The sequence below is a fragment of the Branchiostoma floridae genome, chromosome 9 (genome assembly GCF_000003815.2).
Source record: "Branchiostoma floridae strain S238N-H82 chromosome 9, Bfl_VNyyK, whole genome shotgun sequence".
Taxonomy (NCBI): domain Eukaryota; kingdom Metazoa; phylum Chordata; class Leptocardii; order Amphioxiformes; family Branchiostomatidae; genus Branchiostoma; species Branchiostoma floridae.
Genome location: NC_049987.1, coordinates 6,892,769 through 6,907,327, shown reverse-complemented (window position 1 = coordinate 6,907,327; position 14,559 = coordinate 6,892,769). Strand labels below are relative to the sequence as shown.

Here is a 14,559-nt window from a genome sequence, read left to right as displayed (position 1 = left end):
GTCATCACCCAACTCCTTCTATCTATGGCTTTAAGGTAATGCCAAATGTTGCAAGCGTGACAATCTCGATAGAAAACTTATTGTCTGCTCAGGCCCCATTGTTTGCAGTAGTACGTTTGTACCGCGCAGGAGCGCCCTCTCTCAGTCAAGGCCAGCACTGCAGAACGTTCTTGAAATCACTGGCATAAACTCACTCACTTACATAAACATGAAGACACATCTTTGTATTTGTAAATATATGACAGTTTTATTTCATCACTGATTACTGAACGATCAAATTCTATAGTCCATACCACATGTCAAATATATATAGAATATACAGGTATATCCAAACAGCTATCATATATATACCCTAGTCCTGCCTCCTACATCAAAACACTGTTTTTCGCCACACTTTTAAAACCAAAATATTACGTTGAAATTAAACATATCTCAATACTTCTCTACTGCATGCATGAAACCTTAAACTATGGACAACATAGCATCCTTCAAAATAGACATATTGGAGCATCCATGCTTTTTTAGTGGAGAGTGCTGATGCCGTTTTCAACATGGTTTTCTAATGCTACAAGAAGTCAGTAAGGACAAGGCAAAGAAGACTGCAAATAATGATCAATGACGCACTATAAAGCTACATGCTCTACATAGGGAAAAGGCAAGGCGTGATGGGGTTTAAACTAACAGGTTACCCAACACTACTGGACAGGAAGTAGCCGTAAGTAATTATTGTAAGTAGCTGCTTAATGAATGTTTTACCCATTCTGTGACATCTGTAAAATTAAAAACAGAAAAAAAGAGCCTACAATGTATTTTCATTATGTGGAATTTCATTGGTCTATCCTGCTAGTACATGTGTTATGTAGAACTTCTACAAAATGGCATGGAATATTGTATGCACATTTTTTTTGTACAATTGAACATTCTGAACTCTGAGTTCTTTGACTGTAATTGTTGATTTCATTCCTGTTGTCTTCCCTGTGGAAATTCACAGAAAGATAATGTTACACTACTGGCCTCTTACAACTAGAACAGTTAGCTTGATGAAGATTTGACACTTGTTACATAGAATGTCAAGCAAAAACATTCTCATCTTGATTCATATTGTATTGAAAACGTCATATTTCACATTTGATCTCCAATATTAGTGTCCTCATTATCTTCCTCTATCTAAATAACTGAGTTAATCTTTCACCAAAAAATGACTTTCACAATCTATTCTAAAAATATCCATCTGCTCAAAAAAATCTTTGTACGTTGCCAGTAGTGGACTGACTAAAATACAACATCCTGCAGGTTTCTTTCTGTGTTTATCAGGCATTAACTTGACTCCAAAAGGTCAAAGTGCTGAGCAAAGGCAAGAACCTTGTAGCTCCCCATGGAACAATGTTCACATGTACCTTCACCTTTACCAGGCTACAGGAAATAGTCATAATCCTACAAAGTTATACCATATAGAAACAATAAACACACAATATGCCATTAACAAACAGGGACCACTATGTGTACTTATGATGCTTACCTTTTTAAAACTAAAATCACCTAGAGTATATCTCTTGTAAGACTACTGAATAGTCATTGCCAGAGAGTGATAATGCCACAGAAGAATCCTTGAGAGTTGTGGTTGCATCCTTCAAGAACTGAAGGCTGCATTCTTGAAGATGTTACACATCCCTGGCATCTGCAACACCTTCCGGCACCTTGACCGTCAGTCCATCCAAGGCCTTCGTGACACACACCTGGCAGCCGAGACGGGAACTGCAGAGAGGCACAAGATTTAAAGGTACAGTGTGTTATACAAGTACTCTCTCTTGTATTTTACAGAGTGGACAGAAGAGACTGAAGAGCTATACTACAGCTTGATACCATGCTGGTATGTTAATCTTGTATCCTTCCCATGACCATGCTATATGTACAGTATCTCTACTTTATCTCATCAAGTATGTCCAACGTCCTTTGTCTTGATAGGAGGACCCCTTACAGTGATCACACAAGGCCGTCTTGTGTTCGCTGTGACAGTCTAAACACAACAGCTCCCACCTGGCCTGAAGTTAAACTGATTTGGGGTACAAGTTTTTTTTTTAGGTTATGCATTAATGTGAAATCTTTTAATGTAATTTGCATAGGGAAATAAACACATATCTACAGTGAACATATAAAATGAACAACATTCATAGAATTTCAGTGCATGTACATGTACATAGACTGTCTCTGCAACTATGAACAAATAAGGTTCAGCATGTCCTACACAAACAAATAAACAAACCAGCAAACATACAAACATACATGTTGATGAGTCTGAACTCTGAAGGCCCAGTCCAGCAAGTCCAACACAAATGAACGAACAAATAAATAAACAAACATGTCAGTGAGTCCCAAGGCCAAGTCCAGCTTGTTCCACACAAATAAATGAACAAATAAGCAAACAAACAAACAAACATACGTGTCTGTTAGTCCAAAGGCCAGGTCCAACATGTCCAGTTCCTCGTCTGTCGGCTCCTCCAGCTGGTCGTAGATGGGCTGCTCAAAGATCAGGTGACAAGTGGAGCAGGCTAGCGTCCCCTCACACGCACCTGGATGGGCAAAACACAACTCAAACATCACATCACACAGGCTAGCGTCCCCTCACACCCACCTAGGTGGGCAAAACATACTACATGTAGTACCTCAAACATCACATCACACAACTGAATCTATCTGTTTACGTGTTATGATGTAGCTAAAACATTTCAAAGTTTCAAGAAAAAGCTGTTTAATACATTGCCAATGAGCCTATCATTACTTGCATCAGCAGTGATTCATGTATTGCCATTGTTATGTAGAGTCTTTAGACTTTAAAGAATAGGTTACTAATGCAACACTACTTGTCATGAAAACCATCCCATAAAAATAGGAGCAGAAGGATTCAAACCTGTAATGTACAGGGTTAGCCCTTGACAATAGCCTACGGCTAGTTGGGCAGCCCTGGCTGTTTGTAAACAGCTGAACAAATAAATAAAAGGATTCAAACCTGCTGTAAGCTGTTAGCTTGGACAGTTAGAAGAATTTTGCCTGGCAAAGCATTATAGCCCTTTTCGCACAGCACAAGGCTTACCAAAGCCATCAATGTCCAAGTCGTTTTCTATGGCAATGTCCAGGAGGTTTTCTCCGACCTTAGTCCGGACTGGCACTGTGCTGCCGTCACGCATGACGTAATTCACCGTCACCCTAGTGGGTGATTTCAATATTGTTAGTAATTACATAACTTACTGTCTGATCTACTATTGACCATATGTAGTGGGATGCACTGCCACCCAAGTATAGTAGCTGTACAAACCACTTTGATAGGAAGGGGGTGCTGTGCCATCTGTAAGCGTAGGTCGGACTAGGTCCTGTACTTTTTAATTGTTACTACTAATACTAGCTTCTTTTTAATCTAAAAAAAAGGAATTTCTAACTTTGGAAAATTTTTCAAGATTTCACTCCCATCCTGACTAGTCAGGACTTCCATGTAAGCAAAAAAGACTTTTGAAAAAGCCTCCAACGTGGAAACCTGAAGGCAGGCTCCCCCTTCCTTGCATGTGTAGATTCTCTTAGTGTCTTACCAAAACCGTCTATATCCAAGTCATTTTCTATTGCAATATCCAGCAGGTTCTCTCCTTCCTTAGACTGCACTGTGACTGTCTGGCCTTCCATGTTGTAGTGTACTGTAACCCTGCAGAGGTGGTGAGGGTGGGGTATTGGGCATACATATGTTACATGGGACTGCTTCAATAATATATGCATGTTCAGCAAATTATGCATCATCACAAATGTAGCTCATAATCATATGTAAAGTTGAATACTTCTAACTTGTAATTGTTCTCGTATAGACCATGCTTGATGTCCAGACGTAATTTACTTAAAACTTAAATATAAATGTCTAAGAGGCTACCCAAAATGCAGTTTGCTGTGCAAGTGTGCATGCACAGCTATAACCATGAACCTCCTTATAGTTCAAATACAGCGGCCAGCCTCCATAGGGAAACCTTGTTGATTTAGAATCACAAAATGTGCATGTAAATAATGTGTTAACAGCCATGTGGATTAGGTTTATACAAAAGCAACAAACACACTTCTGTATCTAGATTCAGTTGTCAATGCTGATAGTGTGAATCAGTTTAAGGCTAGACTTAAGACAAGTGCTGGGAGTGTCGAAAGTATGACACATGAAGAAAGAAGATCAGGACACTACAGGCTGAAGCCTTCTCTCCTGGATGTGGTATAAACTTATAAAGGTATCTTGATGATTCAACCACAACACCCAGTATTCCTAGCCTGGGTACCACCTGATTTCTGACGGGGCTCCTTGCACTCGCTGCCCTAAAAGGGTAGAAATCGGACGGTACCCAGGCCGATCCCCAGGCTAAACTATTCCTGGTGTGACAACAGAACGTGTCCATCCGTTACACAACATGACATGTGCGTTAGCAACTTCTATCGGAATTTTCAAATCCTTATTATTTACTACTACAGCAAATATTTCATAGCACCACTGGTATTGTAGATAATAGTACCCTTGGTTAGATATATCCTATGTTAACAAAATTGTTAGAGTTTTATAGGCGGCATTAGCTAGAAATTATTCCCCAAGACAAATATTGCACGATTCGACCGGTCGCCTGAACGTTGACCTACTTGGCTTTTTCGGTCCGCGGCGTCGGTTGGCTGAAATGTCTGGCTGTTGTCGATAAGCTGTGGTTCTGAGGACGACATAAGGAGGTAGTCGCGGCCCGGGAAACTCTGCTGAAGTGGCGCAGACCGGAGAGAAGTCTCGCACTCGCTGGAAACAGCACTGACGCCGCCATTTTGTGTCTTATAGGTCGATGACCTCGCCGGGTATACTCACCTTTGACCTGAATTTAACTTCTCGATGTATCTATTCTTAGACTTTTTGATCAAGCTATGAAGCTTTAGCATAAATAACATATTTTATCAATAAGGAACTATTGTAAATGATAAAAAGTTTTTATTAACTAAAACGTCAGTTTGCCCACGTGAAATCCCGTAAAGTCTCGCGAGATAAATTGCGATGTCATGCGATCCCTAGTTGCCCTTGGTGACGGCTTCTAATATTTACGCCTCAGCACATAGACTTAAATCCTTACGCACCAAAAATAGTACCACATAGTTAGCTAAAATACCGAATATCATCAACGTTACTGATTCTAAGGTATTTTATAGAAATAATCAGGACTTTGAATCCATATTTGTACTGTTGAGCTACATTTTAATGCAAAAATTTGAAGATTGTTGCTCTCTACCTGCGTATGGATACATCCTCCACTCCCAAGTGATCGTTCTAAACATCTTGTGTTTCCGTCTGTTGTTTCCACGCAGAGTGCAGGGTGAAAGGGTCGTCAAGTCGTAGCAGGGAAATAAGCCAAGATTTTCACAGACTTTTCCTCGGATTTCAACATATCCCGTCTAAGGATCAACTCCAGACATCTTGAAGCTTCCGTTATAAGGACTGACAGTGTAAGAACGCAGAAATGACGACGGTTTTACCGCAGCAGAAAGAGCAACATGGCGGGGGAACATACACCTTCTCCTCCCGACCACGGGCCGTGCAACAACGGAAAAAGTACAGGGATGCCGGACAGGGACAGTAAGTCTGCCAAGTTGTACATTTTCACCACAATCATCCCGTATTTTTTACTCAGAATTTTATCTGGTTGTGTGTTTTCTGTGCTATCACACTTGCTTCAAACCCGTTTCTATGATTTCAAACCCGTTTCCATAGTTCCATGTTCTATGGAGGTGTGTCGTTTGGAAATGAGTTTGTGAGATGCACAGATTTACACTATTCTCGACTCCACATCCACAGGAAAAAGCTGGAAAGAATGATGAATGATTTCCTGAAAAAAGATTGTAAAGAAATGCCAGACATTGAGCTGCGGTTGTAGCTTATATTTATTTTGAAAATATATTCACGTGTGTGTGTGTATTCAACAAGTGCTTATATCTGTCAACCTTTCCTGTTCTTTATCATATGCTGATGAAATGTGTTCAAACATTTTAAAAAAAAGAACGATGTGACCACTGGCCACTATGATAGTATAGTAAAACATGTAGATTTTTGTTATTCAGGAATCAAAATGTTACTCAGGTACATGAAGTTACATTTGACACCTTAACAACATCCGTGAGAGAACAGGTCGGAAGACTTAAAAATTAGAATTTTCTTAATTAAGATAACAATCATGCAGTACTCACACAGAGCATTGGAATCTTATTATGCATAATTGGAATCATCATATCTAAGTCCTTTTTTCCTTTATGATAACTTTATTAATATAAAAACAGTTTAGAAAAGGTTCAGAAAACTGTCCCATGTCAATTTATAATGGAGTGTCAATGAGTTAACCAGTGGTTGCCCACGAAAGGATATTTACTCAGTTTAGCAAAAAAGTATTCACCTATTCATTTCAGATGAATGTCACCGTAATGTACTGAATATTTGTTTCCCAGGGACTCTGCAGCGCTCTACGGCAACATTATGTACGACAGAAGAATCGTCCGAGGCAATACGTATGCACAACACACCCTTCCAGCCGTAAGTACGAGGCAATACTTATGCACAATACACCCTTCCAGCAGCATGTAATCCACTGGGAACATCCAATGTAGGCTGACTTCATTCATCTTTGATGATGCATTGAGTGGATTTCCCCTTGTTAACCGAGGTCACTAAGTGTTTTTGGAGCCCAAGGCTATCGACTGGGAGCAAGCTTCTGCATTTCAATGTCTACTTCATGCAAATACATTATTAATTGACAAAAAGTTTGAAATGGAACTTGAAAGATGTTCTATGCAGGACAATGAAAGATTCCTGTAAGTGGTTGTGTCATCTTAGAGTTACAGTTAGTTAGAGATCCAACAGTGAAAGGGACATTATTACTGACATTTGGCTCAGTGTTTTTGATGTAACTTATAAGTGACTCTCAATATTTGCATTATCATTTGACTTTTTTTATGTGAAAATATGCATCAGATCTGATGAACAGTTGTTTCAGCATTTTGGTAAATGAACATGACCATGACCATTACAAATATTTTGGCTGCTTTCAGCTGCCTTCATAAAGGTGTAATGAACCTAGTTCTACTATGCTCATACACACAAATGATACACAAACAGACAAACATGACAGTATTTCCCTGACACCTGTTTGTCCCCACCAGACTGCCCAGCCAGACCCCATTGAGATCCAGCGCCAGCAGGAGGCCCGGAGAAGAGCCATCGCACGGAAGCGAGCAAAGGAGCAGCTGCGACCGCGCTCCCCGGAGGCGGTGGAGGGCCGTAAACACATCGACGTGCAGACGGAACTGTACCTGGAGGAGCTGACAGACCGCGTGGAGGAGGCAGACGTGGAGACGCAGACAGACACTTTTCTGGACAGACCCCCCTCCCCACTCTTCATTCCTGCTAAAACTGGCAAGGATGTCGCCACTCAGATATATGAAGGAGATGTAAGTACAACACAACAATAACTTTGTATAATATAGTAAAACAGTAGGAGATGTAAGTAACACAACAGGTTTTGCAATACAATTTATCATACCACCACTTTAAAAATGAGGCAGAGTCAGTAACACTGCATACCCTATGTCCTAATTTCCTTGATCCAATTGTATCTTTTTCACCCTTGCAGTTTTGTACGTATTGGTAAACTTATTCATATGATTTCTGGTCAAGGAACACATTGTTAAATTTTGTTGAAATTTCCCATGCAGAAAGTCAAATCTGAGTCGTTTGTACAGTGTGAAATAAGTTTTATGCCAAGAACCAGTTACTCAAGCAACTGGATATGATTTTGGAAACGGCCAGACATTTCAGACAATCATCCAGTGTCTTTCTGTCTAATGAGTTATGTTTGTTTATTTTTCCAGCTGTTTGACTTTGACATAGAAGTGAAGCCTATCCTGGAGGTGCTGGTAGGTAAGACTATCGAGCAGGCTCTACTGGAGGTGATGGAGGAGGAGGAGCTGGCTAACCTGCGCGCCCAGCAGCGGGAGTTCGAGGAGCTGCGGAACGCTGAGCTGGTGGAGACACAACGGCTGGAGGAGCAGGAGAGACGGCATCGCGAGGAGAAGGTGGGCGTTACAGGAATAGAGCACTCGTTCAGTCATTCACTCATTCATTCTCTCATTGCAAGGAGAAGGTGGGCGTTACGGCAATAGAGCACTCGTTTAGTCATTCATTCATTCACTCCTTCATTTGCTCATTGTGAGAAGGGGAGCCCTGTCAATAGAGCACTCGTTTAGTCATTCATTCACTCCTTCATTTGCTTGTTGCAAATAAGTTGGGGATCTCTGGCAATAGAAAATCCATTCATTTATGCCTTCATTTGTTCACTCATTTGTGTCAGCATTTATGCATTCTAACAACATATCTTAAGGCTTAATCAAAGACACTGCAGCTTTGCAGCCAAGGTGTCAGAAAAATTAAAGAAAAGTCCTGACAACAAGCTAGCTAATCTTTACCTTAAAGACACTCTTTTGCATAACACAAAACAAGATTTGATAAACGTTTGTCTGGAAACTGCTTGTATGTGATTCTGACTGTACTGCTGACATCCACAGGAGCGGCGTATGAAGCAGCAGCGGGAAGTTTTGCGGAAGGAGAAGGAGACCGCAGAGAAGATTGCAGCCCGCGCCTTCGCACAGAGTTACCTGGCCGACCTCATCCCCTCTGTCTTCGGAACACTCGCGGATAACGGCTACTTCTTCGACCCTGTTGAGAGAGGTACGTGCAGTATTACAGTCGTCTTTTCTTGATAAGCTTGACATTGTGTATTTGGGATATAGCTTCAGTACCATGGACAGGGCATTAGAGATTAAAACCTTCCTATAATCAGTAGACTTACAATAAACTAATTATGGAAGTCAAAACAGTTCAAATGGTCAATGAAAAACTATGGGATGCCATGTGATATAACTTCAGTACCATGGACAGGACAAGACAAAGTGATGATTTTTAAAATTTCTGTCTTTTGTTGCAGACGTTGAGTCAGGTTTCATGCCTTGGTTGATGGAGACAGTAGAGAAGGCCATCGACAAGTCTGTGCTTGGCAGGACTATGGTGGACGGTAAGGAGTTTTACTTCTTATGTTACTGTGTATACGTGTGGTAATGTTACCATACGTACGTGTGGTAATGTTACTGTGTATATATGTGATAATGTTACTGTGTATATGTGTGGTAATGTTACTGTATGTATGTGTGGTATTGTTTAACTGTGTATATGTGTGGTAATGTTACTGTATGTATGTGTGATATTGTTTTACTGTGTATACGTGTGATATTGTTTTACTGTGTATACGTGTGATATTGTTTTACTGTGTATAGTACGTGTGTATACATGTTCTGCAAGCTGAAACTGTGTTATTACTGTCACTCCTCACACATTCTATGCAGAACCAATTTAAGAATACTGGCATATAGTCAAGATGGATGCTTGAAGCTGTTCATGGATAATGATGCATGCATGTAGTTTCTTTTTGTTGTTTGGTTACCAAGAATGAATGTCAGTGACACTGAGATCTCGTGGTGAAAGTGTTGTTGTTATGTTGTTACAGTTCTGATCCGTGAGGTTGTCGCCCAGAGAATGGAGTCGTTCGAGGCCTTGCAGCGCTCCATCCAGGAGATGTCAGGTGGCGCGGCGCCCGTCGCAAAACCCTTGGAAATGGAAGCTCCTTCATTCATCGCAGAGGCTGCTCCACCACCAGAGGAGACGCCAGCAGAGGTACGGAGCTAAACTCGGAATGATTTATGCACTCTAATATTATAGCTACAGGCGGCTGTGCTGTTTTAAGAAAAAAGGAGCAAAATATTTTCAAAAGTGTCAGTGTTAACTGAGAAATCTTAAATCACCAAATATTAGTTTTGTAATAACTTGCAACTTGAACAATTCTACTGCCTTTATATTTTTGCATAAGGTATGGAAGAGATTTTAAGGACGATGGGAAATTCAAAACTTAAACTAAAGATGGGGCTTATCTATGGTGTATGTCTGGGAAAGTTTGCTTTGCTCTGCTAGATTGAAGTTCTATCTGCAAACACACTTATGCTGCAACTCCTGCTTTTGCAGCAATGTCACAAAATGTTAAGCTTTGCATTTCCAAGCAACTTATCTTTTTTAATTGCAGAAACTTTCTTTCTTAAAAATCTATTTTGCTGCAAGATCTCCTGCTTTAAAAATCCCACTTGACCTTAATTTTGCATTTCTCCCTGCATTGCACTGTGCTCATGGCTTGGTTTGTGAAATGTATCCCCCCAGGCGGCTGCAGGGTACATCGGCTCCCCCTATTGATTTTGCTGGGTACTTCACCTCCCATATTTTGGTTCTAAATATTAAGTTTGTCACGGTGGCGGACTCACCCATGTTTAACATGCATGGTTCAACCTGCACAGTTTGATTAAGAAAGCATGTCTTTGCATGTTCAGTCAAAGCATGTTGTTGTAGAAATTCATTTCACCCTAACACTAAAGCAAAAATCATTTTATCAATTTTATCACATGTTTAAAGTGAATGCTTTGTTATTGTGCATACTTAAACCAGATTGAAATCAGCTGGTACCATGCAATTTTTCCATTTTCTAATAACATTTTTTATTCATTTCTAATTCTATCATGTTATTACACTGACAATCAACAGATTAAAGAAATTGTTTGCAATTCTGCAAACATTTGTTTGAACCTGTGCATTTTTGTCATATTTTGAAACTTTTTTGGAGTTCAATTTCAAACAAAGCCTATGACGTTAGATATAAAAGGTTTCAATTTCTATCAGCAAATGTTTAATGTACCACTAGTTGTTGATCTTACTTTTGTTTATTGTCTCTAAGTTTTGTTTTTGCTTATTTCTAGGTGCCCTCTGCAGAAGAAGCCCCTGCTACAGAAGGGGAGGGGGAGGGAGAACAGGCAGAGGAGCCAGAGGGGGGTGAAGACGAAGGGGAGCCAGCCGAAGAGGGGGGTGACGATGCCCCTGGGGAGGCATAGATAAATCAATATTCTCAAACCGTGGTTTCTGTGTTAAGTATGGAGAGACTATATCCAAACATCCCACCTCCACATGTGAGTGAAGTGTAGAAATTTACGTTGCCATAAAACTGCCTGAAAGATGACAAACACCTGTTTGATGAAAATGAGCTGATAAGGCAGCACAGAGGAAACACACTATCTGCAATACAACCAACAGACAGCTGTCATCATCAGAATTCTACAGGGAAACAAGAATTCTTTCCACACTTCTACAAGGACACTTTGTGCCAGAATCTGGGATAGTCAGGAAAACCCCTAACACTAATGTTAATAGATACACCCAAGGTCCTATATGTGTATATTGTATGCACTGAATTGTTGTTTCAGATGGAAATGTTTAAATTTGTATGTGATATTATGAATAATTCTAAAACAAAAGGAATAGCTGTAACACTGGCTGTCATGTGCCTATTGTAACCATTTGCTGTTTCCCAGCGACCAATGTTTACTTGTTGCCATAGTAACTACTGTTGCTATGGCAGGAAGAGTTGTGTAGTCAGTACATTCCAGCTCCAATATTTCTGTATTTGAGATGGTTTAAATAGTCTTTTTTTTGCAATTTGCAAATCATACACAATAAGTTTCTGACACAATTCATGTGTTTTAGGTTGATTCAAAACATGACAATAAATAACAGAGCTATTATTAAAGAATATACAGTTGTGACAATTGTATTGATTGTCATCCCCTGTAGTTTTATATTTTGTTACACATGTATATTGGTGGAACATCAACAGCTGTAAAGGCTCATTTTATAGATATGAACCTCTGAACGAAATGCTCTTATATTTGCTGCATTCCACAATGTAAATAGTTGTGGGGCTATATATACATGTGTCTAACATGTACCAATGTGTGTATACATGTAATACTTGTATGTAAGGAATTCTATAAAAGTCTCACATGTTATATAGAAGATATGTTGTCAGTTGCACAGAATTAAAGATTTATAAACTTTGAAGACTATGTTAACTTTGTTGTTACTTCATCCAAAGGGAGCAAAATATTGTTTTTGGTATGAATGTGTTCGTGTATGTATTTGCAAGTGTGCACAGTTTGTATGAGAGAGAAAATAAGTGTACATGTATATTGTGTGCAACATATCTATCTATATAGTCGGTATAATCGCACTTCGGCATAACACACTAGCATTAATGTACGTGTATGTGTGTGTGTGTGTGTTTGCGTGTATCTTGGTGAGATTGAATATATGTTTGTGTGTGTTCGCGTTTCTGACTGTGCATGAAATATTGGACACTTTACAGGTTGTAGTTCTGATGGAGGTCGCTAGGTAAAGTGTCCACACAGACCACAGTCAGACCAGCTAATATAGTTATATCCGGCTTTACATCGATCCCATCGCAGAAAAACTGAGGAAGTAATTTTCAGTTTAGTGACGTGATGGATTCGTACGTAATATTTCCGGTCGTACCAACTTCTTTGATAGTCTGTAAGCAGAGTTTTTTCCATGAGACGTTCTCATGCCCCTGTGCCGTGAGGTCAGAGCTGTAGTTCCCGCGGTCCGGGCTGTTATTTCTCCGTGCGTCTCCCAGCTGTTCGGGTACCTCTGCCCAGCACGCCACCACTCAGTACTGGTATCATCAGCTCGGACATAATGTCGGACACAAATACCTCCCCCCTGCGTGTAGTACATGCACAAATACCTCCCCCCGAGCGCAGTACAGGATACATATTTAACCACATACATTATGCATCTACAATCAAATCATGAGAGAAAACGTCAGGCCTAATGTGTGGGAACAAAAACACCCGTTTCCAGATACACTCAACGAGCAAAACTTGGTCAATCCTGCTGATATATATTATGAGTGCCTCATTGTACGTACGATTTGTTTTTTTCGACAAAAAAGGATATTCTTCTTTTTAGGATGTGCCACACAAGGTCCGGATGTCTCGGGCCGCAGAGCAAATTTATCTCGTCATCGACCTGTTCTTTGACGTCACAGCTGAAAATCCTACCGCAAAATCATCTTACGGTGCATGGGAGCACGCGTTTTCCTGTATTTATTCATTACATATGTATGTATATCTTTGTAATTAGTCATTACTGAATCGCTTTGGCTGGAGATTTAGTCTTTGTGAAATCCTCTTTCCCTGTGTCATCTCTATCTGTTCGTCATGATCCTCTGCAAGCGGCTTATAGCTGAGCGTTTTGCGGTGGGAGTAAATAAGGATCATCATGGAAAACACAGAACCAGCCGAACCGCCAATATTTGATTATTGTACACGACTCTATGGAGCGGTGAGAATTTTTCCTACCGGTCCATGTGCGAAGCGTGGTAGCAGCGAGTGTCCCACACAAAAGCCCTTTTGAAGCGCGGGTCTGAGCTGCCTGTTGTGTGTGCGCCTCTCTAGTGGCCGTGTTTTCAGTGCGCTCACCCGTACCGCCCTGCCGACGCTTCTATCTCACACTACAAACACGCCACGTTTACGGCTAAACAATGGCGGCGGGATGTAATCGGGTGGCTGGATTTAATCTGGGTTTGATGAATTTTCCGGCTGCAAACGACAAATTAATGAAGTGCTTGTGGGCGGGGATGGGGCATTGATGGGGCCCGATTGCTGTAAACTCGCTTCTTATAGACCGCCGCTAATAACCGGGAACAAAGGCTTCACCTGGTTGGAAAGTGGTCATTTTCCCGGCCGACAGCGGGACATACATTTGTCAATGTCAGCTGCCAAGGGTTTTCCCAGGCTCTTACTTGTACTTTTATATATTACTAACTTTTACTTCTGTACTTGACTAACTTTTACTTTTCATCATTCGTTAGTAACTTTCACTTTTACACGTTACTTTTCCATTTATACGTCAGCAACTTTTACTTTAATCGTGACTTTCACTTTAAAAACTTTCATTTTAATGTGTAACTGTTACGTTAGTAACTTTCACTATCATGATACGTTGCTTACTTTTACGTTACAGACACATTCGGTAGTTTTAAATTCGTTACAAGAATACTACGTGTTGCTTTGTAAACTTTGCACAAATTTGCAGCCATACGTCTTGTAACGAAGTTAGACATGAACTTGGTTTTCGTTTCCATGACAACGGCACAAACACTCGATCATTAGTCCATTCTTCTATCCACCTACGCTCAATTCGAGCATGCGCACAGAATCTACGTGGGCTTGATTTCATTTCAACAGTTTTTATCATTGTCAAGTGCATGTCAAACATTTAATCAAATCACTGCAGAACACAAACGCACGAGATACTGCGATATATGTATTAAAAGACGGCTCATGATAACGTATTTACGACACAGTCAGCATAATCTCATTAAGAGGACCGCCAGGTTCGTGCGCATGTCCCTTGATGCAGGACTTGTCGCGTCTTTGTCGCATCTATAATGACATTTTGCACTGCCAGTCATCGTACATTATGATATCTGTAGTTTACATGCTATCATGAACGGTGCCTCCGATTCAGGTACAGAAATAACACGTTATATAAGTGTTCTCTTTTGTGGACAAGTATGA

General features: G+C 40.4%; 2 protein-coding genes across 5 annotated transcripts; one reads left to right on the top strand and one right to left on the bottom strand.

The window, feature by feature from the left end:
* Nucleotides 1-221: 221 nt before the first annotated feature.
* LOC118422890 (adrenodoxin-like) lies at nt 222-4,971 on the bottom strand. Of its 2 annotated transcripts, none has more exons than XM_035830737.1 (4): nt 4,654-4,971; nt 3,092-3,204; nt 2,441-2,570; nt 222-1,755 (listed from the first exon to the last, which is right to left on the bottom strand). In XM_035830737.1, the coding sequence occupies exons 1-4, from the start codon at nt 4,821-4,823 to the stop codon at nt 1,662-1,664; spliced, it is 507 nt and encodes a 168-aa protein (XP_035686630.1). In that variant the 5' UTR covers nt 4,824-4,971; the 3' UTR covers nt 222-1,661. The 2 variants fall into 2 exon arrangements, with proteins under 2 accessions (XP_035686630.1, XP_035686631.1); XM_035830738.1 differs by lacking the exon at nt 3,092-3,204 and adding an exon at nt 3,582-3,691 and having other exon boundaries at nt 4,654-4,899.
* A 343-nt stretch (nt 4,972-5,314) lies between these two features.
* On the top strand, nt 5,315-12,019 carry LOC118422879 (radial spoke head protein 3 homolog). 3 transcript variants are annotated; one of them, XM_035830712.1, is made up of 9 exons: nt 5,316-5,623; nt 6,487-6,571; nt 7,198-7,485; nt 7,906-8,109; nt 8,599-8,761; nt 9,018-9,104; nt 9,594-9,760; nt 10,295-10,336; nt 10,885-12,019. In XM_035830712.1, exons 1-8 carry the CDS (start codon nt 5,508-5,510, stop codon nt 10,325-10,327), a joined length of 1,143 nt encoding a protein of 380 aa, XP_035686605.1. In that variant the 5' UTR covers nt 5,316-5,507; the 3' UTR covers nt 10,328-10,336; nt 10,885-12,019. The 3 variants fall into 3 exon arrangements, with proteins under 3 accessions (XP_035686603.1, XP_035686605.1, XP_035686604.1); XM_035830710.1 differs by lacking the exon at nt 10,295-10,336 and having other exon boundaries at nt 5,315-5,623; XM_035830711.1 differs by lacking the exon at nt 10,885-12,019 and having other exon boundaries at nt 10,295-10,775.
* The last annotated feature ends 2,540 nt before the right edge of the window (nt 12,020-14,559 follow it).